At 35.0% G+C, this 26,676-nt stretch overlaps 2 protein-coding genes across 2 annotated transcripts in view; one reads left to right on the plus strand and one right to left on the minus strand.

Moving 5' to 3' along the window:
- The window catches only part of LOC108969661 (endoplasmic reticulum metallopeptidase 1), a 29,056-nt gene extending 5,083 nt beyond the window's left edge, over positions 1–23,973 (plus strand). Inside the window, exons 2-11 of the mRNA XM_018934520.1 lie at positions 19,443–20,185; positions 20,254–20,459; positions 21,111–21,265; positions 21,344–21,727; positions 21,789–21,969; positions 22,034–22,218; positions 22,285–22,428; positions 22,503–22,714; positions 22,784–23,066; positions 23,514–23,973. Of these exons, the coding sequence (XP_018790065.1) occupies positions 19,500–20,185; positions 20,254–20,459; positions 21,111–21,265; positions 21,344–21,727; positions 21,789–21,969; positions 22,034–22,218; positions 22,285–22,428; positions 22,503–22,714; positions 22,784–23,066; positions 23,514–23,681 (2,604 nt within the window). The 5' untranslated portion in view covers positions 19,443–19,499 and the 3' untranslated portion in view covers positions 23,682–23,973. The remainder of the gene's footprint in view (positions 1–19,442; positions 20,186–20,253; positions 20,460–21,110; positions 21,266–21,343; positions 21,728–21,788; positions 21,970–22,033; positions 22,219–22,284; positions 22,429–22,502; positions 22,715–22,783; positions 23,067–23,513) is intronic.
- Positions 23,974–24,111: 138 nt separating this feature from the next.
- LOC108969669 (endoplasmic reticulum metallopeptidase 1) overlaps positions 24,112–26,676 on the minus strand; it is a 7,936-nt gene continuing 5,371 nt past the window's right edge. Inside the window, exons 4-10 of the mRNA XM_018934533.1 lie at positions 26,166–26,555; positions 25,923–26,103; positions 25,665–25,849; positions 25,397–25,540; positions 25,105–25,310; positions 24,726–25,008; positions 24,112–24,324 (exon numbers count right to left, since the gene is read on the minus strand). Of these exons, the coding sequence (XP_018790078.1) occupies positions 24,157–24,324; positions 24,726–25,008; positions 25,105–25,310; positions 25,397–25,540; positions 25,665–25,849; positions 25,923–26,103; positions 26,166–26,555 (1,557 nt within the window). The 3' untranslated portion in view covers positions 24,112–24,156. The remainder of the gene's footprint in view (positions 24,325–24,725; positions 25,009–25,104; positions 25,311–25,396; positions 25,541–25,664; positions 25,850–25,922; positions 26,104–26,165; positions 26,556–26,676) is intronic.

The following is a 26,676-nucleotide window of genomic DNA, read 5'->3' on the forward strand; positions in this document are numbered from 1 at the left end:
TATTTAGTATTTGTTGTTTACAATATTGTTTTTATTTGTAGTTTTTAATATAATTTTCTTTTAACTCATTTATAACAAGTAAGGAAAGGCTAAGTTCGGGTGCAACCGAACATTTTATRGATTTAARGCCTGGGAAATACCTTAAGGTGTAAAACCAATCATAAAGAGTAAACTCAGCCGGATATTCGAAAATCCGGGTGATAGTTATAAGGAGTCTAGGTCAAGAGGGTGAAATTTAATTAAGGTAACTGAGYGATATTGGAGTCAGTAGATAATTTTTTTAACATTTAAAATGCAGTGTTTGTTGTGAAGCATTCATGTATCTCTCTTAATGTCAATGAATAWGTTTTCGAAAATCATGCTGTAATTAAATATTAATAGTAATGGTAGCTTTTAAGTAATTTTTTGATTTTAGAGACCACARCAAAAAATTCTTCCAAAAAAMMTTTTTTTTTGWTTTTTCAAAAATAACATCAAACCGCATATACTCCCACAAAGAATGACCACCGCTATACCCATTATTAGACAATATGTCCATACTTAGATTTTTTCTTTTCCAAAAAGTTAAATATCAAAAGAAATTTAAATGAAAAGTACCACTCAAGCGTTAAAAATCCACTTATTTTGAGAGAAGAAAAATTTTCTCAGCATTTTCCCATGATACTGTTTATCAACAAAAAAAAAAAAAGTGTATACACACACACATAGTATAAGTATAGTATATAAAATATATATGTCCACATACTTACATATGTATATCTAAGTACCAAGCTTTGCTGCAGCTAGCAGCTTATCTCCGCGAAGAGTCGCTCCACATTGTCCGTTTGATTAGTCGTTTGCGCATTGACAGTTTGGCAGCCACTAGCTGCACATGGCTGACAACTCGCCGCCACGGCTGATTGCACTTTTGGTATTCTACCCCACTATAATTTACTTATTTACATACATACATATTCACCGACATGAATGCATGTATGCATGTGTCTGTGTGCTCCGCGTGTTAAACGAAAGAAAACAGCTTCGGATAGCGGAGCAACAATCGCCACAATTATGTTGAAGTAATTTTAAATATTTATACCAGCGTATAGGAAAATAAATGTGCATTTGCACATGTGTGTAAATATGTATGTATGTATGACTGCGTACACTTGTCTGCTTGTGTGTATGCGCTATGCCTGTGTGGGTGTTACAACGGTTCTTAATGTGTACGTCGTGATTGCTCAACACAACACATTTCTCTCATTTCCATACGRTATATACATACATACATATATGTATTATATTTATATGTATATTTAGATATGCATTTATGTATGTATGTATGTTTGTTTGTATTTGTGTATATATATATATAGATGCAGTTATGCATGTGCGCCGCRGTGTGTGTTCATTTTGCGGGGTCCACGCGTGTGCATATCGTTGATAATAAAGCGTTGGGCGAAGATAAAGCAAATAGTTGAAAACAAAATCGTCAATTGATTTGTGTTGGCGTATTTAATCGCTTGGAATTGAGAATATTGAGAAACTCAATCASAATTTTCCACCTTTCCGCTTGAGGGTATTAAAACTAATGATACGTGAATATCGCGGTATACTTRTTATTGGATGTGTGTATGTACATATGTTTGTATGTATATTCATATGTCTTTATGCATATATATTTACTTATGGCTGGCTTRATTTTCTCATATTCTGCGAAGGTATTTAAAATTTTAATTGATGGAAGATCATGTGTCTCTATAGATGATAAATACATACATTTAGGGCTTTGGTTTGTTCAGTACATAAATTATAGTATACTAGCAAGCCTTATGTAGTCTCTAAACAGTATTAAAATAAAAAATCATTAAAATACTTGAATATTTTATTTGTATCTCCWAAAAAAAATTACTTAACAAAACCCAAAACTTGCTTATTTGTTTTCTTTAAGACAAGAACAGAGTTCKCCGGGTTATCTGGTCAAACTAATAACTAAGGCGACCACCTGAAAGTTGCAACAAGTCCAAATGAAAAAAACTTTATATTTTTGATTGCTCAAATCTTCATTTTCTGCWAACCAATTATAATGTTGTAGTTTTTCATGTCACTTAATTTTGTAGAAACATTTCTCTGCACTTTCCCATTAAGCTCGCAATTATTTTGTGCAGCGAAAAGGAAAATAATGCAAGAAATTAATGAGTTGCAGCGAGACGACGAAAGCAGTCGCATTGGTTTAGTGAAAAATGCAGAAAACAGCTATGCGACACATACCGTTATTTACATATGAATCTGCATATGAGCGCAATGTGTGCTAGTAATCTAAGGGAAATATGTAAGGAAGGGTTCGGTTAGCGTATAAACGAACATTTCATACTCTTGCTACTTGCATGGATTAAAGTCAGGGTAATGAGTTCAGGTACAAAAGGCTTGTTCAAAGGCTTCAATACGATTTAACTTACTCAAAATGCACTGTTATTAGAAACACACGCTCTCTTATTTTTATTAAGATAACTCATATATTGGTTATCTCTTTATATTAGGTATATACGGGCCCCACCCGATTCAAATCATTTTTGATACACAGAGCTACTATTATTAGGAAATTATTCTCTCCGAATTTCAATTATATATCTTATACATTGAACCATATTTTCGGCAAGTTTAAGTTAGGTTAATCAGGTAGGCCAATAAGCCACGCATACTACATCCATCTCGATTAGTTTTAGGTACAACCGTTAGATGAACAAAACTATTATACTCTGTAGCAATATGTTGCAAGAGTACAARAACCGTTTGGAAATTTTGCACTGCCACATATAGTTGGAGGTAGCCAAGCCGTAGCACATTGGCCGGCGTGTGCAATTTCTGCGTGCCCCAAATGACGCAAAGTGACGCGCTGAGGTGGCGACGACACATCGACGACTGCGTGTCATTTGCATAAATRCATATGCAACGCGATGCAATGAAGTGTGCAATCGGAGGCGCTCACACGTGTACGTATRTGTGGGTGTGTGCACGCGCTCGCACTCGTTAGGGCTAACGACCTCTCTGTGCGCTGGCAAATGGATGCATTAGCAAATTTAGTGCTAATTTTCAGTTATTTTTTTTAGACTGTCGCCACCATTTGGAATTGGGTTAACGTMGCACCACGCACCATGCTCCCCAGTCGACATTAGCTTAAAAAGAGCAATTAAAAAATTCTACAATTGCCAGCTTATTGCTGCTCGGCTGCATCACACAGTTAGTCAGTCTGGCTACTAGCTACCTAAGAAGCAAGCGTGGCAAACAATAGAGGCCCACTGCACACACACTCACATACTCATCTACATACAAATATGCGATATACATATGTACTTGCGTGCTTTTGCAATTATTTATAAGTGGCATGCCTTTCATTGCGATTGCCCACTTGTGATTTGCTTTGTGGCTGGCTGCTGCGTTCTTGTTTAGTCTGAAACCTGTCTCTTATACACATCTAGATGTGTTGCGATTGCCCACTTGTGATTTGCTTTGTGGCTGGCTGCTGCGTTCTTGTTTAGTCTGAAACGCATTGCATCAGCATGCTGCGTTGCCTTGTAGCATTTGTTGTGCTTTGCAGTTGGTTTTTCCTAGAACAAATACTATTAAATTTATTCGATGCGTTCTGCGGGTCACGTCTAGCGGGTTGAGTGGTATCATTTGTGCTGCCAATGAAATGAAATCCGATGCAACGCTGCTCCGGTTCGTTTATACAGCTATACTGCCGCAAAGTAATTACTTTCATGTATGGTTTTGGCACTGAAATTCAAATATAAATACAGTTATGTTAATGTAGCTGCTAAAGTTTCACAACTTTTGTGAGGTTTTTAATGAAGAATTTTAGTTTAATAGAAAATTTTGATAAATAAGTCGCTGATTCTCTCAATTGTTCAACTTAAAAAAAATCGAAAAAACTATGAAAACACTATGTTCGCATGCACTGAAGCCTAAGTACATTTCATAAATCCAAAAATWTCCTTACAAGAACTTTGATCGCTCTGTTTGTAAGGCAGCTACATGCTATAGTAATCCGACTTGAACAATTTCTGCTGTGATTGCAACATTGGTTAGGTTAGGTTGGTCTGCTGGCCAATACCMRCGCATATACCAGTTTTGGTCCTTTGCGTTACCAGATGGAGTYCAGTTACTAGGTCCATTARGAGCAGTTATCCGCTTGAACGCGAATTTTAACWAACTCTGTGGCCTCACTATCGATATTTCTTTCAGTGCATCATACCTTGGTCATGCCTATGCCGGACAAATGCTCAAGAGATGCTCCATTGTTTTACTGGTGACTTGCGCTAYATATTTCCTGCATTCTTCTCGACCTGTCAGMGCCATTCTGCGGGCGTGYGTCGCAACCWGACTAGTTAGTATTCCGATCATGTTCCTACAGTCTCTTCTAACAAGTACCAATAGGAAATTTGCGTACATACGATATACCGTTTTGCACATAAATTTTGTGCTAAGATGACAATGATTCTGAAACCCAATAAACTTGAGAGCTGACGCTATTCACATCGCGTAATTACATAGTTTACTGACAGYCTTCTCTAAAGTACTTGAAAAGATGCTTTTAAAGAGGTAGCATTCTCTGTTTTAGAGCACCGAAATATRTTACCCGAACACCAGCTTGGGGTTAGAAGGTGACATGGAACATCTCAGCAATGCCATCGAATTGCTAAAATTATAACGAGTCTTTTGGAATGCAGCGGTCTTTTTAGACATTTTTAGACGTTAAGCAAGTATTCAATAAAATATGGCCTTTATAAAATAAAATAAAAAATGGCACCCAGCACCTTACTCTATAAATGCCTAAAAAGTSGAAGAAAGAGTTAAATACACAGAAGATCGTTCAAATAACGTTTATATAAAGAATAAAAAAATTTGCCTACGTATYATTAAATTCCTTTACAATACTTGAAAGTGCAATTGTCATATATCTAGGTCTTTATTTCGATAGATAGGAAATAAAATATTTAGTAAATATTTATAAGTACTTTGGATCTTACACCTTCAATCAACAAGATAACGTAGTTGGATTGAAATAACTGACTTAATAGATCAGTGATGTGTTCAAAGGACTTAGACGAACTGAAGACAATTCCTTTGTTATGCTCGTGAATCCTGAAGGTATAAGATCCACCAATCAGTAAAGTCTGAGATCGACCTTCAGGACTCGTGGACATCAAAAAATATTTGTAGTCAGGTATACGAATGCCATACATGTCTCGTAGGTTAGCCTTAGAATTAACTCAACCAAACTTTTGGCGGAATCTCCTTTGAGAAACATATACACAGCCATATCGTCATCCTGATGTATAAAGGAACATCTGGTACGGTCTATACATATGTATATTACAGGCTTCATATAATTTACGTCTGGCAATGCAATTTATTTTTAAAAAAGGATAGTCGTCAATTTTAAACTCTAAATAATTCAATTATTTTGAGGCATTCAACTGCAAATCACATTCTGTCAACGGCGGGCAAATATTTAACTATTTAATGGAATGAATCAAAATAAATGAAACTCATTTAATGGTCTGCACTGGATGCATACTTTTTAACAGCTATTACTAATTATTTAATTTATGTTTTCCACGCATTTACGAGCAACTCGTTCTGACTCACAGCAAGCAATGCGGAAGCCAAGCGGAAACTTTTTCATATGTTTTAAACAAATTATATAAATATATTATATAATATACATATATGTGAATCCCATACGCACATTTGTAATAACTTACGTTTCACAAATACGAACAACTGTTTAGCTTGATTGCGTTGCAGCAAGCGTCTGTGAGTTCTAATGCAAATCAGTTGTAGGCGCCACATTTCATTTGATAAAACTGAAAAGAACTGATATGGTTTGTAGTTTAAAGTGCAAATGTTTAGTATATGTGTGTGCATGTTAATTACTACATGCAGTACAACTTCTCTAGTAGTTGTTAGGTTGTAAATTGAGTCAACAAATTAGTTATTTGCACATATTAATTTTTGTTGGCACAAGTGTGTGAATGATTAACTTTATTACGTGCTAATGTAGTCAATTTGCAAGTTTTYAGATTTTGCTGAAGAAAACTTAAAAGGCAATAATATGTATATGCATATTCGACTAGTATTGTAGATTAATTTATACCGTAAATYAATTTCTTTCATTTTTGGAAAGTTGTTTCCCTTGTTTATAGAACCGATCTCCAAGAGGATCTCTGAAAAAAGATGTCGGGCGGTGAATACGATTTTTCTGTTTAAATTTATCTGAAATCCAAAAACAAAAAAAAAATTAATCATTATTATAGATGAATGGTAATGGTAAAAGAAATGTGGCGGCACCGATGCGTCGATGGATAGAGGCCGTACTGCGAACCAAAATAGCTGAAACCATAGTAGGGAATACCGGAGTTCGTCTCGGCCCACGGAGTAGATTGTAGCTAGAGGGAAAGTTGAAAACACTTCCCTTGGTGCAGAGGGATAAAGATGACTAATGTGGTCAAATAYTTTCGTATCATGCTGGATTCTATTCTGCGGTTGATCCTGCTAAAACACTTACAATGTGCAATCGGCTAGCTGGCAAATCTTGTGGCTGCAAGCTAGGGATTGTTAGATGGTTGTAAACTATGATCGTGCGACCGATTATCACATATAGAGCGGTGGCTTGAGCCTTAAAAGCGTCGCAGCCTTCGGTAGGACTTAAACTATCGAAGCTGTAACGTCTCCAACTGCTCCAAATGACAGCAGAATKGTTTAACAGATGTRAGGTAAACTCTTCCCAGCGCATGAAGGATTTAAATGGCGAAATACCATTGGCACTTCTTCCAAGGAACAATATTATCAAAAGTGTACAATTCATTAAGAAAATCAATTCATTAASGAAGATCCTCAGCAGTGAGGCTGCATGAAATAATTCYGCTCTCGAGCTACTGCTTAGGAAAAGTGCAACCAAGTGGCACACTGACAGCTCGAAAACGTCAGAGGGAATWGGTGCARAAGTCGCACGACCACGCGCCAAACCCTCCATATCTATGGGAAGTTTTTCGAGCATATTCCAAGTGGTAGTTTTTGCTATAAATCGATGCGCTCACTTAGTTGACACTGTCTACTATACAAAGTGTGTTCCATGTAAACAGGCCCTTGGTGGAGCCATCTATACCACATGCGAAGGTATGTCGATTGGTGTATTAGAATCTGCAATATTTATCGATTTCAGTGAGAATTTCATGATATTTCATTGATTGGAGTGCAGTTATAGCGTTTTAAGTATCAATATATTTGTGTTATCGGTGCGGAAATAAGCTTCGTACAAAGAGCCAACGTTAAATTTTGTTTCAAAATTGCTAAAACTTTTACCGAAACCTTTCAATTGATGAAACAAGTTTATGGCGATGATTGTCTATCCCGTGGCAAAGTGCACGAGTGGTTTCAACGTTTTCAAAGTGGCCGTGTGGACATACGATGTGTGTTCAAAAAGTATCGCGAATTTTGTGTTTTTTCAAAAATTATTTATTTATTCATGAATATCTATTTTGTTCCCTTCAAAGTAATCCCCATAAGATATTATACACTTGTACTAACGATTTTTCCAATCTTCGAAGCACTTCAAAAAATAATTTTTTTATATTCTTCAGCTCCTCCTTCGATGCCGTCTTTATCTCGTCAAGAGAAGCGTAACGCCGTCCTTTCATGGGCCTCTTCAGTTTAGGGAACAAGAAAAAGTCACAGGGGGCCAGACCTGGGGAATACGGTGGCTGCGGCATCATTAGTGTGTTGTTTTTGGCCAAAAGTCGCGCACAAGCAAAGATGTGTTCTTCCACTTTTTCTTTTTTTCTTTTTCCAATTTTTGTTCTTCCACAAATCCGGACATTTCTGGCAGATTGCTTCGCGCAAATTGCGCATAACTTGCAGGTAATATTCCTTATTGACTGTTCTTCACTGTGGCAAGAACTCATGATGCACCACACCCCTGCAATCGAAGAAAACTGGCAGCAAAACTTTCGCGATACTTTTTGGACACACCTCGTAATTAACGATCAACATGTGGTCCGATCAAAATCCGTGATCACCGGAAATTCCATCGAAAATTTGCGTGAATTCATCAAAAATCAGCCGAAATCATCATTGAAATTCATGGAAATGGAATTGAACATCTCCAAAACATCGATTTATCGCATTTTGAACGAACATTAGGGCTTACGAAAGGTGTATGCACGGTTTGTTCCGCACAAATTGACTGACGACCAAACAATTCCACATTCGAAGGCGAGATTTTGACCGCAAACTACTTTTTAATCATTAACCCCGTATTCACATGATATGACACCGTGTGACTGCTTCCTTTTCGAAAAAAGGCATTTGCCCATGAAAGGAAAGCGTTATGCAGACGTAGAGGTCATTCAAGGCTTGCAAAAGGAAGCAGAAGGATACTATTTTGAATAAAATTTATTGATTTTGCCGAAAAAAACATTTATTCTGTTTTTTTTTTTTACTTTGGAACGAACTTTGTATTTTGTATTATTCTCCGAGTTCTAAGTTTTCTGCTTCCTAGTACTACTAGATTTGCTTTTTAAATAGGACACTTCGGTTCCAGGCATTGTGCAGTAAATGATTCTCTTAATATATGAAATTTACGCGATTTTCTACAAAATGGATTTTTTTATTTTGAAAGTAAAACGCTAAATAAAATAAATCACAAAAATTGCTGTGAAATATGCTAAAATAATTTGACAGCTGATTTTAGCGAAAAGTGAACCGACTTAGTCATTTTTGAATTCTTATGTGTGTTAATAGCTTTTATCTAATTGTTTTGCATTTTCCGAAACATCTTCTTTCAAAATGATTTTTCTCATGGTGTGATGTGCCGTTATGCTTGAGTCATGCGAATCAACAGTTCTCATTTCGCTATTTCGCTGTCATAAATTGCTAAACTCGTAAAAACAACACGTATGTTTGTAGGAAGCTGTGTATTTAGGTTAAATAAGAACTGAACGCGTGTCCCAAATGAAAATCATGCAACATATGAGCTTAGCAAAATACACAAAATACACAAAACACCAAAAATACTTTATGGAAAATGACAGAAAAATATTAAAGAAAAACAAAATCGTTAACTAGCGCATACGGCTAACGACAACAATACAAACAAATTGCTATGATATACACACCACTATACCACACTACAAACATGCCTACACAGATATGTATGATCTATATTTATTGCTGTGAATGCTTTTGTATTTTAATCGCACAACACACCATCTTCTATCAAAACACAAGACGACGACAATTTGTGACTCTTGCAATTTACACCGTTTTATTTTGTTTTTGTTTTCTTTTCCTTAGCACATTTTTTTGTTTTTAATTCATTAAAAACGCGCCAATATCGCGGCAGCATATAGCGGTTTGCTTTTACTTTTGTCATTTGCCGCTTTGCTGTAATGAAAACATGACAATTTATTTTTAGACGCCTCAAAGATGAAATTTTCGCCTGTTGTCATCTTTATTATTACATGATTACATATGTATACTCTGTGCTTGGGTTGTCGGCGTGTATTTTTGGAAGCTCACAATTAAAAGGTAGCCTTTTATTAGTAAAACGCTGCTGAGCCATTTAGATGATTTATTTTACGCTTGGCAGAAATACTTTCAACGGTAATAAAAAGCAAATAGTGAACACAAATCTTTACGGTTTTAAGAAATAAATATTTTAAGAGAAATAAAGAAGACAATGTTAACTACAAAGTAATTTGTAAATGAGTAGAAAAAAAAAAAAAAAAAAAAAAATGAATGAGGTGACTTTCCACTTTGACAAGTTAGGTTAGGTTGAGAAGTCGATTCTAGCAGGGATTTCACTTGGTTAGCTTAGAGCGCTGATCCATTGTGGTAATTAAGATTCCAGCTAAGCGCACGCGAGGTCCAATGGTCCTTTGCTAGAACGCTAGAAGATCGAACTCGGTCTCATTCCGATGTCTAGCTCATCGGCTTTGCAGTTGCCACCTCTACCGTCATGCGCAGGCATTCAAATGAGTCATATGAAGAATTAGCTTGCTGCTATTTCTACAGAAAACATACACCTCTTAAACAGCTTTGAGGGCACAGTCAGCGAGCTCAGCACTTGTATTGCCACTCTGCTCCTCCTAGCTTCGGCGCAAGGGTGAAAAAGCTCATTGCGCCGCTTCCTTAGCGACTTCTCCCTATCCATATTTCCCTCGTTGGTAGGTGAGCAGAGAAAATTCCGTCACGATCGGCTCTGGGACGCAGTGATCCAAATTTTCAAGAAAGCAATTGAAGTAAGACCCTTTCGGACCCTTAGAAATCAATAACTTGAGAATGATTCCTTGAAAATGAGAAAGATTTTATTGAGCTTTAGACAAATCCGATCTCCCGTTAAGCTAAAGGCTTTTCGTACTTTAATGGTAAAAAAGAAGGCCACTCACATGTCTAAAATGTCTTGAGCATTAATGAATCATACCCGTAGTAATATGATTTGAATAAGGTTCCAATCGGTCAATATCAATTCGAGTTTTGATGAACTGAACCTACAACCAAGATCCCAATCGTCGACGTGCAGTCTATGTAGTAGAAAAGTAGGTGGCGCCCTCTCAAATGTCTAAAAATGTAAGAGCAATAAAGAACATACCCGAAGTAGAATTTTTCCACTTATATGCACATACGACAGCTATCAACAAGCCGAAAAAATTTCAATAAATCCATTGATTTATGTATATACATATGTGCATTAGAGCGTGTTGATTTACTTGGGACAAAACAGAAACTGAAAAATCGCGTATACGAGGAATGTTCTACAGATCACTCTGAACAATTTTCCAATATGGGTCTAAAACTTGTTTCGAAAGAGCTATTTGTAAGGCGAGTTTTTTTAGAGATCTTAAAAGCTTTTTCGACAGTTGTTGATATATACGAATGAAATTTAATACGTACATAAGTACATTTTGATATTTTATTGATCATTTGTCACTTATCCCATACAAATGATTATTTGGATTTTTTAAACTTCTTTTAAATACTGCTGGTTCGTTACCGGTTTTAGAGCTATGTATAGTATCTAAGGCAAGATTGTTTACAATGATCTGTACAATATTTCCCACATACGTGATTTTGTCGAAAAAATAGACTCGCTCTAATGTACATGTTAAATAATACTTTGTCGAAGTTTTTCTCTCTCCAGTGTCATCAAAAATAATGCTACAACAAAAACACACAATAAAAATAAAATAATAATTAATACAAATACTATTTCTTTAATTGTGTGACAATGTACCATCAATCTTTTCGTTTAACATTATTTGCCCGAATTGTATTTGAGGCGCTTGAACTCACGACCGAAATTATTGACCAATTTACGATTTGACTGTTATTCGCTTGTCTGCAGTCATTTGGGGTCATTTATAACGTTTCATGTTGGTACTATAACGGGGTAGTGAGTGCAATATTTATTTAATTGTGCTACGATTAAAAATTTATGACTGCAACCAACCAAGCAAGCAATAATAAATGTGATTGCTGCAAGTTTGAGGCAAGCAACAGGAATAGTCACTATATATGTATGTACGTGTGCTTATTTATTTGTTTGGGTGTTTGTGAGTGTGAGAGTGAAATATGTAGATAAATGCGCCAAGCAATAAATATTTGCTTGCAATTAAAGATATGCACTCACAAACACCCAAACAAATAAATAAGCACACATTTGTTTGGGTGTTTGTGAGTGCATATCTTTAATTGCAAGCAAATATTTATTGCTTGGCGCATTTATCTACATATTTTGCAATTATATTGTATTTCTTTTCATTTCTTTTTATCGACAGCAATGAACTTGAATGCGCATTTAGACGCGCGTTATGTGATAAAGCAATGGCCGCAAGTGCTAATGAACTGTATTCTAAACTAAATTTCATACACACACACACATACACATATATATAAATGTAGACATTGATAACTATTTTTAGTTTTATTGCATGGAAGTGTGCGGAAAATTAATAAAGTTTAACTCAGCACTAAAAGCGAAACTTTGTTTTCATAGTTTTCTATATTCTGAGTATTTTTTTCTCATGAGGAAGAAAACCAGAAATATACCAGTTTTAGTCCTTTGCGATTTTTCTTTTCTTTTTCTTTTGCGATGGTTCTAGGTATTTTTTCCAAATTGAGACAAATTGTTGATTTCATAAATTTCTCAGCGCAAGAAAAAAAATTTCCTTCTAACATACACACACCATTGCAGATATAAATAATTATACACGCTATTGCTTCTAATCTATTTTTATGAGTTTTAACGGTATATAATTGCTTTATTTCTTGACCAGTGGAATATTTGCGTTCTTCCACAGATAACCGTCAGCTGGGTGGTAAATATTTGCTTTTGACCATATTTTTCCTCCGGCGGTTCATTTGAAGAAGGGAAAAGGCCATAAAATCGGCAGCAATTAAATTGTAAAATATAATTAAGTTTAAAACATAAATGATTTTCTCAAGACCATTAAAATTTTAGTATCCCAAATTAGTGTCGCTGAGTCAATTAAGGCCATAAATCGCTATTTATTTAACAAAAAAACAAAAAAAAAAAAAAAAAAAAAAAAACAAAAAAAAAAAAAAAAAAAAAATACCGAAGGGCTTAAACGGAGGCGACCAGTAGATACTTTCGCTAAATTACACGAAGTTGTATAAAATAATTATAATTGGTTGTTCTGTTTATCATATATAAGTGTATATAACTCATTAACTGATAATATATTCATGCAACTCCGCGTTAAAGAAGACAGTTAAAAGAAATCTGTGTACCATATAAAAAGAGTTTGCTGAACCAGTTTCTCTTAAAAACTTCTGTCATCTCTCTCATTGACTGATATGAAGAATTTTTGGTATTTAGGAAACACATTTGGGTTCTTATTAAGCTGAGTTAGTATTTTTCAATGAGAAAAAAGTCTCTTTTATTGTTTGGGATAACCGTAATACCATTAAGTCAAAGGACTTAAGCTGCCCACTATACATCTATATTTGATGAATTGCCTGAGTTATTGATCAACTTCAACGATTTTTGGTATAATTTGTTTAAGAGTATGACAGAAAATTGCATCTCATAGGGCTTCAGTACAGTAATCTGGCCTATGTTTTCACATATTTTTTTTTCATAGAATTTTTTCATCAACAATAGAACTTTTTTCACATATCATGASCTATATCGTGGAGTRTATAAACAAATATTKTCGGAATTTATTGATGACATCTGTCGGATATATGACTGGCGGATACGATTTCTCATGTTCATTGATCATCTGAAATACAAAAACCCTATTTATTCTTAAAAAGTACGTGAATGGTTATCGTCCCTACTAGAATCCTGAAAAAATTTTAATAAATAAAAATCCAAAAAAAAAAAAATANAATATGCCGTATTTTCTCTTTATTTTGCTCCATGTTTGCGACGCTATAACTCACGAACGACTTAAAAGAAACGACAATCAATCAAACACGTGTTAGCGCGTGAAACCTCCTAACCAAAAATCTTAATTTGGGTGTGGGTACCGAGGGACGATCTCGTTAAGAAAGTTTTTGTTTACAAAAATGAGATACTGGTTTATATGTATATGTTATTTCTCTTTAGATATACTTATATTAATATGTTGCTGCATACATGCTGCAAAGAAGGTTAATACAGATTAAGAGGAACTAAACCCGCCGATAATCATACGGAATATACATATTCTATATTAAGTTAAATAATAAAATATTTACAAGGCTCTGTAGGGAAAAATTTGTTTCTGAAGCCTCCAGTTTGAAAAGTCAGATAAACACATTTTGATAAGGAATGTAAATAACTTAGTCCTCTTCTGGTTAAAATTGTGAGCGTCGAGCATCGGTTCCAACACTTAAAAGTAACACAATTTCTAAATAAACTCGAGATGGGACAATTAAGAGAACTTTAGTAATCGATTTACCGTGAAATAAAGCAGTTAGAGTTAATGTACCATCCAATCAGTATTTAAGTGACCCAAAAGTGTCTAAATGAGTTTGGATTCCGGCTTTGAACGAAAGAAAACAAACATCAATTAATATTGATTGGGCGTTTAGTTAACTGGTACACTATAAAGTAAATTTAAAACAATTAATGGTTAATATATTAAAATCCACTTAATTATTTTCCAAGTAGTATTTTAATTTAATTTACAAAAGCAAATTTTTTTTGACACCTGTCTAACTTACTAATTATTGAAGGTAAATTTGCCTTATTATATTATAATGATATGTTTTAATTCCAAATACATACATATGTTTGTATTTATAAGAAAATTTGGGGAAATTCACCCCTTCATATAAACAAACGTACTTAAGGGCTCAGTAGGGTAACCTGACCTGTTTTTTTTTTTTTTTAATTTTTTTCATAAAAATTTTTATTCTACAATAGAAGTTTTTTCATATATCATGAGGCATATTGTGGAGTGTATACACAATTTTTTCGGAATTTTTTGATGACATCTGTCGAAGAAATGGCTGGGTGAATGAGATGCGTTTTTTCACTGACGGACACGATTTCTCATGTTTGGATCAACTGAAACACAAAAATCCAATTTATTCTTAAAAAGTACGTGAATGGTTATCGTCCCTACTAGACGTTGATAAATAAAAAAGTAATCAATGTTTTTTGTTTTTAATATTGCCACATATTTTTTTAGATAAATTTTGTCATAACATTGTCAATAAATTATAAAAAATTATGAAAATGTACGATAGCCAGGCGTTTTGTGAACATTTAAAAAGAAAATTAAGCAAATCGGTTGAGTAGTTCGACCCTTACCCTTTTGACCACTGAAATTTTCCCCCAAATATTGGCTCCGAATATAAAACAAGCATTTCACTCCTTGTTTAAAAATGTAGCAAGGWATGTTCAAACTTTTGGATTTCGACCAAACAAACAACTTGTCTATATTGAAAAACGTTGGGTAATCGGGCACACGTTGCGTAAGACCCACCATAGAAGCAGCATCAAACTCAAATCCTCAAGAATGTGCGAAATTTATTTGAAATTTTGCGTTTGCATCAGCGAGGCAGCAAAGAATTTCAACATCTCTTATGAATAGACTCAACGCATTTTATAATTAATGTGTTCGGTATAAGGCTTGACAATGCTGGACTAACCTCTCTCTCTCTCTCTCTCACTCTCACTTACTAAAATACCAGAGTCTGCTGCAAAAACTACGTCGTGTAGTTATCGCAAAGGAGATGCTTGACAACGAGGTTGAGGATTGTACATTCAGCATAATATATCGTTACAAGAAGCGTGATGGGGGCGTATGAATATGATGTCGAAATTGTTCAACAATCTGGCAAATGGAGCTCCAAAAATGAATAAAAAACGGAAAAGTCAAAAATTTGCTTAAATGCGCCAATAAAGAATTTTATTAATTGATCCGAAACCTTTTTTTTTTGTCAGTCCAGTTCACAATTGATTTGATTCTTATATCATCTGAAAAATACTTTTCTAAAATTATAGCATTTTAAAGCTTTAGACGTCTATGTATCAATTATACCTTTAAAATTAATGTAATTTTTTTCAAAGTTTTTATTTGTTTTGGGTAGATTAAAATTAATTTCGACCTTCGTTGCATGATGAAATGATAAACTTTACTGAAAGGAAATGCAAAATAATAGGCAAAAATTTGGTGTCGTTTGCTGTCCCTATCGGATACCTATTTTTGTGGCGCCCTATTGAAAAACCCTTTATAATACGGTCAACATCATATTGAAGAGTTTTGTTGAACCGAACCTTCAACCAAGATCCCAATCGTGCTATATCCTATATACAATTATAYTACTGAATTTCAGTATTGTATTGCCTAGAGGCTGTCCAAGGACACCCATCATGTAAGGTTCAAGCGCACATGAAATCCAGCTTATGAGATTAAAGTGCAGTTATAAAACCTTGACTATACACACTTGTGTACGTGTGTGTAGCAATGCCATTAATCAATCAAAATCTCAATCAAGCGATGCATAACTTAATAAGTTGCATTTTATTTAAAAAAACTTATTTTTTTTTTTAACACGTTCAACATGTTTATATTTATGTAGAATTGCATTGTTGAATATTTTTTCCYATAATTTCTCATTTATATTTCGCCTTAATGGAATAACACAAAAAAATTATACATAAATTGCGGCAATCAGCGAGCGGTCAACGGCGTGCGTTTGATTGTGTGGCCACAAGCATTTGTCACACGCGCAAACGAGTTAAATATGAAATAATTGTAAATATGTGCCGTAACCCSAGCCTTTCACGCCACATATATGTTACGTATGCCAGCCGCTTCCAGACAATTCAATTAATGCGCCAGCAGCTGCTCTTTGTTCTGCAATTCGAATGCAGTTTTTCTGAATACGCATCGCTAACGYCGAGGCACGCCGGCGCATAAATGCTTGTTATTGATGATTTTAACGAGTTTGGCGGTCGTGTTATATAATTAAGCTGCAGCTACTTGTTGTGAGTGAGTGTGAAAGTGAATATTTTTTTTTTCGAATATTTTTCAGTTTTTATTCGYTGTTGCAACAAAAATGCAGCGAAAAGTCACACCAACATAATTATTTATAATGGATTCGGGGAGATTTATGTGAAACTGAAAAATGAAAAAACAAAATATAAAATATAAAAAATAACAGTGAAGTTTCAGTGCGTTCTTGTTAAATGGAAATGAAGCACAATATTAATGATGCGACTTTATTAATTTGTCGATAAGCACTTGTTGTGGTTAATACATACGCACATGCTGTTGTGTGTAGGTATGTGTCTGTTCTTGACATTTATTTATTACTTTGTGTCTGCCCATGAAGGCCAAGTTCAAATGGAATTTGTTTTTGCTTTTTGTACTTAATTATTATATTATGTACTTATGGGATAAATAGAAACCAAAAATCAGCGGTTTTATACCATATTATATTGTCCTATATTTTATATAAATTAATTATATAAAATGTTTAGTAAAAGTCTAAAGTTACACACAAACAAGAAAAAACGTTAACTTCAGTTACACCGAAGCTAAATACCCCACACAGGTKMATTTCTGTTAGTAATTATGTGTTCAGTTTGTATGGAARYTATATGCTATAGTAATCCGATCTGAACATTTTTTTCGGAGATTATATTATTACCTTAAGCAGTAATCCATGTCAAATTTCGTGGAGATACCACGTCAAATGTGAAAGTTTTCCATACATGAACTTGCTTCCGATTTTTCATTTTGTATAGCAGCTATATTCTATAGTTAACCGATCTAAACAATTTCTTCGGAGATTACAATGTTGGCTTAGGAAACTATCTATACCAAATTTCGTGAATATATCTTGTCAAATGTGAAAGTTTTCCATACAAGAACTTGATTCTTAAGGTTCAGTTTGTATGGCAGCTATATGCTATAGTTAACCGATTTGAACAATTTCTTCGGAGATTATATTTTAGCTTTAGRAAATAACCTGTGCCAACTTTTATGGAAATGCATTGTCAAATGTGCAAATTTTCCATACAAGAACTAGATTCCGATCATTCAGTTTGTATGGCAGCTATATGTTATAGTGGTCTGATATCGGCAGTTCCGACAAATGAGCAGCTCCTTGAAGAGAAAATGACGTTTGCAAAATTTCAAAACGATATCTTAAAAASTWAGGYACTAGTTCGTATATATACAGACAGACGGACAGACAGACGGACATGGCTAAATCGACATACTGATCATTTATATATATACTTTATAGGGTCTCCGACCCTTCCATCTGGGTGTTACAAACTTCGTGCCAAACTTATTATACCCTGTTCAGGGTATAAAAATTGGCGATAGGAGCAGTTAAATTCCGAATGACTGTCTGTCTTTGCAAGAAATCGTGATGAAATATGGTACGAGCGTTCTKTGGTTTCAAGGGAGCTTGTTATTGTATTTGAGAGGAATCTGACAACTGACACACCACACTGAGGCGCCATAACTAAGCCGGAATATAAGATACAGAACTTTAATTCGCTACAGAGCGTTGAAGTAAGTAGGAATATCTGTGACCAAAAATATTTCAACAAGTGGGCATGGTGCCGACCTCCAATCTTTTTAAATTACTTGTCTCACAAACAACCAAAGTTAAATCGATCAAACTATCAAAATAAAACTTACTTAGAAAAATTCTCTTTGTCTACTTTTTATGCGAWAAAGGGGGAAACATGATCTTTGTTTACACTTTCAGCCACGGCTGCTATWTTTTCTTCACTGCKTGTTGGACTTGGTCTATTCGGTKAAATATTATCCAATAATGTATGTTGGGTCTCAAGATGGATGATGGTCGTATGCTCAGTAGGAATATTATGTTAATTATAAGTTGAGCGAAGCTTACTAAACACATTCTTTACAGAACGTGAATTTTTGTAAAAAAGTTGAACGATTTGTAAGCATCATTCAGGCATAAGTCTTTTCATGACGGAAAAGTGACATGATAGCTTGACACTACTCACTCGTTATCTGTCAAAAAAGGCTATTGAAGAAAGTACTTTTGCTTAAATCACACGCTAGATTAACTTTTTATTATTAAAACGTTTCTTTTAAACRACTTCAAAGCCATTTTTGTTAAAAAAAACATATACAATTTTTAAAGGTTCTCTGCTGACTAAGACCGCACTTTTCCTTTTGTGCCAGCTAACACCTGTAAAATGTGACTCTAAAGGTTGGATATATTAAATGGCCTTTTGAATCAAAATATCAATAGGTTGTTAGTAAAGCCTGGAGGAATTTTTTGATTTAAATTGTAAATTAAGAGTTCTAGAATGGTCTAACCTCTTAAACGCAAWTTTAATAAATTCAATGCAAGCGTCAACCATATCCTTTTTTTAAAACTGGTTTCTCATAAATCAGAGAAATATTTTAGAGTATATATCAATTATGTCAGATTTTCATAATACTTTTATTCAGAATATAACTTTATAAATTTTTTTGCGTATAACATATTATACCGAAACCTAATAAAGCAATGGAATGTTAATTAGGTTTAAAGCAGTTTAACACTTCAGCAGCGAGAATTTTCAATAATTTGATAATTTGAACTTTATGCTACTACAAACAGTGAGTAATTAAAAACTTCCAAATATCTCTCTGAAAATATATTGAAAAAGCCACAAGTCGATATAATGTAATATGGATAATTATAGTAGTGAGGACTAACTTGTTTGAGACTCAATGTTATAATTATTCTAAAAATCACTTCAGAACATGATATTTTGAATTTCGTTAATATAGTGATCAAGGATCAGGAACTCTATTATGATTGATGAGGTATCAATTAACCTACTTAACTCAAGTGCTTAGGTGATTTTGACTCTAATATTAAAAATTCTAAAGATTTTGAATTAAAAATGCTAAAGTTTTAGAAATTTGGAGCTAAACATTTTTTTTTTAATTTCTTTATAGATATCCTTACCTAAATCAACAACTCCGACATAAGCCGAACAGACAAAATTAGTCGCCATGCACGAGCTTAATATGAAATCCAAATATGAGAATATGAAAATCATATACAATCGCAGCAAATTCGGTTGGTATTGGGCGCCTTTATTTATTGCGTTTTGGTTTCTACTCTTCTACCTCACCGTCATACCCAGCTATCATAGCTACCCRGAACAGCTCAAATTGGAAGATGAAGCCACACATCCGGGTCGTTTTATTGGCGAGAGCGCGGAGAGCATGCTGCTGCGTCTCACCAAAATCGGCCCRAAAGTTGTGGGCAGTGCTGCAAACGAACAAACCGCAGTGCAATTTCTACTCACCGAAATCAGTAAAATAGTAAGAGATGCGCGCACAGATCTCTATGATATAGAACATGAAGTACAGGTTACCTCTGGTAATTATGTCATCTGGAAAATGGTGAATGTGTATCAGAGCATACAGAATGTTGTGGTGAAATTAACGCCGCGTGGCACAAATAGYACATCGAGTTTGCTCGTCAACAGTCATTACGACTCGGTGCCTGGTAGCTCCGGTGCCGGTGACTCGGGCGCAATGATTGTCATTATGTTGGAGACATTGCGTGTGATTTCCAAATATGAGACACCGCTACAGCACTCGATTGTGTTTYTATTCAATGGCGCCGAAGAAAATCCATTACAAGGATCACATGGGTTCATTACGCAACACAAATGGGCGCGCAGTGTCAAGTGAGTAATGATGGAAAGTAAAAAGAAAAGTCAAAAGTAAATTTAATGATGAACTCCTAACTTTATAGAGCTGTCATAAACTTGGATTCAGCAGGCTCTGGTGGTCGTGAAATTTTATTCCAGTCCGGTCCTGACCATCCTTGGTTAATGAAATATTATGGCAGTCACATAGAACATCCGTATGCTTCCACGATCGGCGAAGAATTGTTTCAATTTGGATTTGTACCTTCCGAGACTGATTTCAGAATATTTAGAGATTTCGGAAATATACCTGGTAAGTGCAATATGTATATATATATATATGGTAAACAGGTAGTATATATAGATATATTTGATGAATCTGTTGATAAGTATATAAAATCTTCGATCATTGAAGCTCCAAAAAACACTTTCTACGTACCTTCTTACTGTCAGATAATGCCATTCCAGTCAGAGATATCATTGAATAGCTTTAGATATCACGATTTTGACCTTAGCTATTAATTGCTTTAGGTCTGGATCCGAACTTAACCTTATAAAGCTATAAAGGCTGGAGCTAWGAAAGGGCATATAAATTATCCCTTTCGTTTTGGTCGTTCATAAACATTTTCTTTCATTTCATTATGGTGTCTAACAATACAGATCTCTTCAACTGTGATAATGTAAACGTTAAAAGCTATTGGTTAGGTTAGGATAGGTTAAAAGGTGGTTCAAGAACAAAAAAACCGATCCTATTTGAAAAACTGAGAACGTCGGTCTATTATGATAAGTAAATACTTCGATCTATAATCGAAAATACTCTCAAAAATGGACAAAATGTTTTTATCAATTTATACAAATATCAAGATTTTTATTGTTATACAAAGGAGTTATTGATTGTTTTATGAAAAACTTTCGAAACTATCTATCTAATTCGAATGCTCTTTTGTTCCTTTAAATCTTTCAGGCTTAGATATGGCGCACACGCTCAATGGCTATGTCTATCATACGAAATATGATCGCTTCAGCTTGATACCGCAAAGAACTTATCAGCTGACGGGCGACAATGTATTGGCCTTGACCAAAGCGTTATGTAATGCTCACGAAATGGAAGATCCATCTGTAAGTCCTTTTATTTATAACTTATGCTACGCTGTATATTTATATAACACTAAAATTTATCATATTTCTTAATTATAGGAATATGCAGAGGGACATACAATCTTCTTCGATGTACTTGGTTGGTTTATTGTCTACTATTCGGAAACCACCGGCACTGTTGTAAATATTATTGTTTGTGTCATTGCCATTATCACTATATTGGCCTATATCTGGAATATGGCACACCAGACGGGCATGTTCCGTCGTCGCGTCTTTATCAAATTCGGCATTTTATTGGGTATACAAGTCGCTGCTGTGCTCTYGGCGATTTTAGTAACGATCACAATTGCGATATTTATGGACTCGGTCGGTTTATCGATGTCGTGGTTCTCACAGCCATGGATGATTTTCGGTTTATACTTTTGTCCGATGTTCTTTATGATGGGCTTGTTACCGGCGGTCTATTTGAGTCACACGAAAGAGGTGTGTATGGTGTAAATATACATATGTCTGCGATAGTAGTTGATTATATATTACTTTGCAGCACGGTCTTCCTTTGGGTTATGCCATTCAGCTCATCATGCATGCCCACTGTTTGATACTAACGGTGGTTTGCATCTTTTTGATCTCTTTTGGCATACGCTCGGCATTTGTTTTGATGCTTTGTATCGGCTTCTATGTGTTGTCGGTGATATTGAATATGATCACTTGCTTTCACAAAACAAGTGAGTTTTTCTTGTTGCTATTGCTTGAGTTTCTTTCAAATAATAATCTCTGYTTCTTTCGTAGCTTTCCTCTGGCTCATACCACATATCGTCTGCCAACTGTTGCCTTTTCTCTTTTACAGTTACTGCTGTTATGCTTTCTATGTCATTTTCATACCGATGCAGGGTCGTGATGGCGCCAATAAAAATCCAGAAATTCTTATTGGTGGCTTTACGATGCTAATATGCCTGGTTATGGCGCCTTTCTTGGTAGGTTGGGAGACTAAAAGTTTCGTAGAAGTTTATATAATTTATTTGGTTTCAATTTATATGCAGGTACCACTTTTATGCCTCTTCCGCAAGTCAAAAACTATTATTTCCATCTTCGGTGGCGTTTGTTTGGCTTTCATAATTTTGGCCGCCACCCCTATAGGCTTTCCTTATAAGGAGCGTGAAGCGCCACAGCGTTTYTATGTCGCGGTAAGTTACAAATTAATAATTCGAGTTATAGACATTAATTTAAAGTTCCTATAATTTCTCTATWTCTCTCTCAGCACACAATACGCACTTTCCATAATGCCGATCCCGCCATGACAGTACGCTACAGCGATGCCGGCTACTATATCGTGCCCGTTGATCGCCATCCACACTCTGTGGATTATATGTTTGAGAATATGAATACGACATCCATCGATAAACCGGTGAATTGCGAGACTGAAATAATGTGCGGCTATCCAATATACAGTTCGCGTTGGCTGGGCTGGCGGTATGCTTGTCAATTAGTATTTTAGATTTGACTCAATTTGATTTTGATTTTGTTTTGTTTTTTGATCAGCGATCAAAGCTTTTGGATTGATGGCCCTGCTCCGAAAACAGGTGGTTGGCCGAGATTGCGTATTATGCGCAAAGATCGCATCTCAAATACGAATCTTATTATTAGCTTGGAAGTTGCGGGTCCTGATCATATGAGTATTTTCATAAAACCTATGAATGATACCAAACTGATTGATTGGTCATTGGATCGTACGCCAATTCAGGAGCATTTTGAGGCACCGTACTTTATATATTTGTCATATGCYTTGGATCCGGCGCCGTTCCGTTTTCATATGGAATTCGAGGTAGGTGAAAGGTCGGTGATGAYACCTTGTTGAATAAAAAGTACTCCAAACAAGAAYTTGAGTTGGWTCGGTCACTCTGCACGTAAGCTGTAAGCTATAGCGGTCCTCTATCGGCGGTTSCGACAAATATGTAGCTTTTTGGTGAGAAAAGGACAAGTGGRAAATTYCAGGTCGATATCTCTGAAACTGAGGGGCAATTTCCTGTATATAGACAGAGAGATAGAAGAGATAGGCAGAGAGATAGACAGACCGACTCAAAATTTAGACCGCCACGCAGATAATTTTAATATACGAGTATGTATACTTCATAGGGTCTGCGTATTATAAACCTCGTGWAAACGTCGTGAAAGGGTTTAAAAAAATTTTTACTTTACATTTTGATCTATATAATAGATCTTTACCACCAAACCACTAACTTGTTTGGTTTTTATTTTTCCAATTATCCAGCATAACAGTCCAGATTGGTCAGGCTCAACATTAGATATAGCCGTTATAGGCCATAAAATTCACGACGATATTTCAAACACAGATGAGTTTCGTGAGCTCGTCGCTGAGTTCCCAGCCTGGTCCACAGTGAGCGCTTGGACGAGTTCGTATGACASTTGGCGAATCTAAGCAAYCGGAACCAAACACCTCGCTGCACGTTGACGATAACGTTCAAASCCTGAACTACTATTATTTACGGATGCCATAGCTTTAATTTTAAACTAATGACTTTTTGCATAAAATTTGTATATTCTTTAAGCCAATGCAAACCAACGAACAAAGTGCTTGAGAAAAGCTTCTGAGATATGCGTCTTTCTGTAGAAGTTTACAGCACCACGATATTTATTGACATAAGAAAAATCCTTTAAAGACTTTTTGTTATATTTTTTATATTTTATTTTCATTTTGTAAAAAAGAAACTATTTATAATCAGATATACATATCTATTTATTAGTTTTTATATGATTATTTCTATAACTTTTGAAATTATCATTATACAAAAAATAATAAAAAATATTCTTAAGTTGTGTTAAGAAATTAAAAACAAAAATATATTTGTTTCACTTCATAATAAATTCGAARAAATGAAAATTTAATGAAATTGTTAGAAAACGCGACTCTCATATGAAGCGAACCAGTCTATCGGATAGGACCACTCTGGGAATAGCTTGAGGAACTCTTTAARTTCTTCAGTGTAGTAGGCATTGTGGTACATAAAGTGTGCGCCGATGCCAAGACGCAGTGCGGCGCCTTCATAGTCTGGAGTACCGCGCTGAAAGTAGAGAATAATGAAGTATAAGTATATTTTGGGAGTTCTCTTACAGAATCTTGGTTTTRAGAACTTTTATTCATATTATCTTCCTAAATGTAAGCAACCATTTTATTAATTTTTAAAAAAGAAATAATTTAGCAAAGTCTTAAACCTAATTAATYCTAAACACAAACCTCTTTACGAAAAATTGTGGTAGGGTAAAGAATTTTTCGTAAAGAGGAATTTACTTTCTGCATTATAAACGAAGTACATTCCAAAAAAAAAAAAAAAAAAAAAAAAAATAAAAAAAAAAAAAAAAAAAAAAAAAAAAAAAAAAAAAAAAAAAAAAAAATTGAATTAAAAATGGTTTCCGAAATTTTTCGAATTAAAAAAATAAAAATTTATTACAGTTCCACACTTACGTCCAATTCAATCCAGAAATCCAATGGCCTATTATCCATCGAATATAGGTGATACACAAAGTAAGGTGTCGAGAAATTATTTTTCAATGGCGTCTTATCGAAGGTCCAATCAATCACTTTCGTATTGGSATAAGGATCCACATAGATCACTACGCGATCTGCTGACTTTAAGCTGAAACCATAASGGACTCTTGTCCCAGTAATATAAACCTTTGAGGTTAACTTTAGTTCAGTAGRTATAGGCAGATATGGACTTGGCGCCAACACCCAGCTGGAGGAGTTTCTRGTATAAAATTAATAGTAAATTGAAAAGTGTATATTTAAAAATTTTTTTTCGAAACATATTGTATGCACAAATTATAATGTCATGTACACTTACTTCCAGTCCATCCAACGCGAATTATATAATGGCAGACCGCAAAAAAGTTCTGTCTCACAATATTCTGCAATTTTGKATTTTGGTTCAGCATTCTGGAAAACGATTTTCTTCAATGTGTTAATGCGTTTATCGACAGGTTGCACATAGAAACCGCTTTCGTTTTTATAGACAAAACCTCGCTCGTCGTAGAATRTGCGTGCCGTGTGCTGTTTTATTTAGAATAAACTTGAGTTAGTATGGTTGTAAGTTTTACGCTTTCTAAATTTTGAAAATTATTCACTGAAGCGCTTACCAAAATGTAAACTCTCTGTACAGCCGTATCCTTCTTATATGGGAAGCCAACAGGCAGGCAAGCAATCATAATGAATATCAAAAATAGAGCTCCAAATAAACTTATAMAAGTTTTCGATTTGCGGAACTTATGCAATATTGGAAGCTGTAGGTAGGGGTGGAAWAATTGGAAATKAATAGATATTGGTATAGTGTAGAGGAATAACTAAATCACGTTTCTCAGATTTCCTGCTTTGACAAATCTCATATCTGAAATAAATCTCACTTACAATGAAACCGCCGAAATGTATGCTCATTATAGCACAAATGCCAGCAATCATAAATTCCGGTTTACTTGTTGTTCCACTGCGCCCTTGCATTGGTATGAATGTTGTCAGAAAGACAAATGTTTGATATGTATAAAACCAAAATGGCAACAATTGGCAAAKGAGATGTATAGGCAAGTACAAGTAGCCTGAAAAAAAAAAACAGAGCACACAAAAATGATACATCAGAAACTATGACTCCTTAAGGGCCTTAAAACTTACTCTTGCCCCACAAGTTATTTATTATATTCAATACAACTGATATGATATAGAAGAAGATGCCAATCATTGGAAAGAAAGCCGAGCGTACACCCAAACCAGTCATAACCAGACAAAGGCACACCAAAATGAGGCAATGCGAGTGCATGAAGCAGGCAATGGAGTCGTCGTGAAGCATATTGGTCTAAAAATATTTATAYCAGTTTATACGAATATTAAATATGGCAGATTTTAAAATTTACTTACTCCCTCCTTGGTCCAACGTATGTAAATTGCCGGCAGCAAACACATAATAAAGAAGACAGGACAAAAGTAGATGCCAAAGATGAGCCATGACTCTGAGTACCAACACTCTGAGGCGCCGATGCCATCTATGGTAACCGCAATTAAAATTGCTAGTCCTACCGCCGCAGCTATTGTTATAATTTGTACAACTAATATGGTAAGGAAGCGTAAGAAGACGCCCTTCGTAGGGTCGGTGTCGTCAGTGCGTGACATCAGAAAAACCGCAACTAAGATGGCTATGATGGCACAAACAGAGAAGGTGATATTGAGTATCACACCAGTATCCTCGGTGTAGAAGATCATAAACCAGCCGAGATAATCGTAAAAGACAGTGTGGCCTTTGGCTAAGTCCTGAAAATGTTTTTGGACAAGACAGGAATTTCGTTTACGAGGGCTATATGAGTTAGGTTAAGCTAAGTTTTGTAAAGGTAAGTTAAGGTAAGTCAAGTTAAGTTAAGTTAAGTTAAGTTAA

This window comes from Bactrocera latifrons, unplaced genomic scaffold (assembly GCF_001853355.1).
Source record: "Bactrocera latifrons isolate USDA-ARS-PBARC rearing strain unplaced genomic scaffold, ASM185335v1 scaffold_105, whole genome shotgun sequence".
Taxonomy (NCBI): Eukaryota; Metazoa; Arthropoda; class Insecta; order Diptera; family Tephritidae; genus Bactrocera; species Bactrocera latifrons.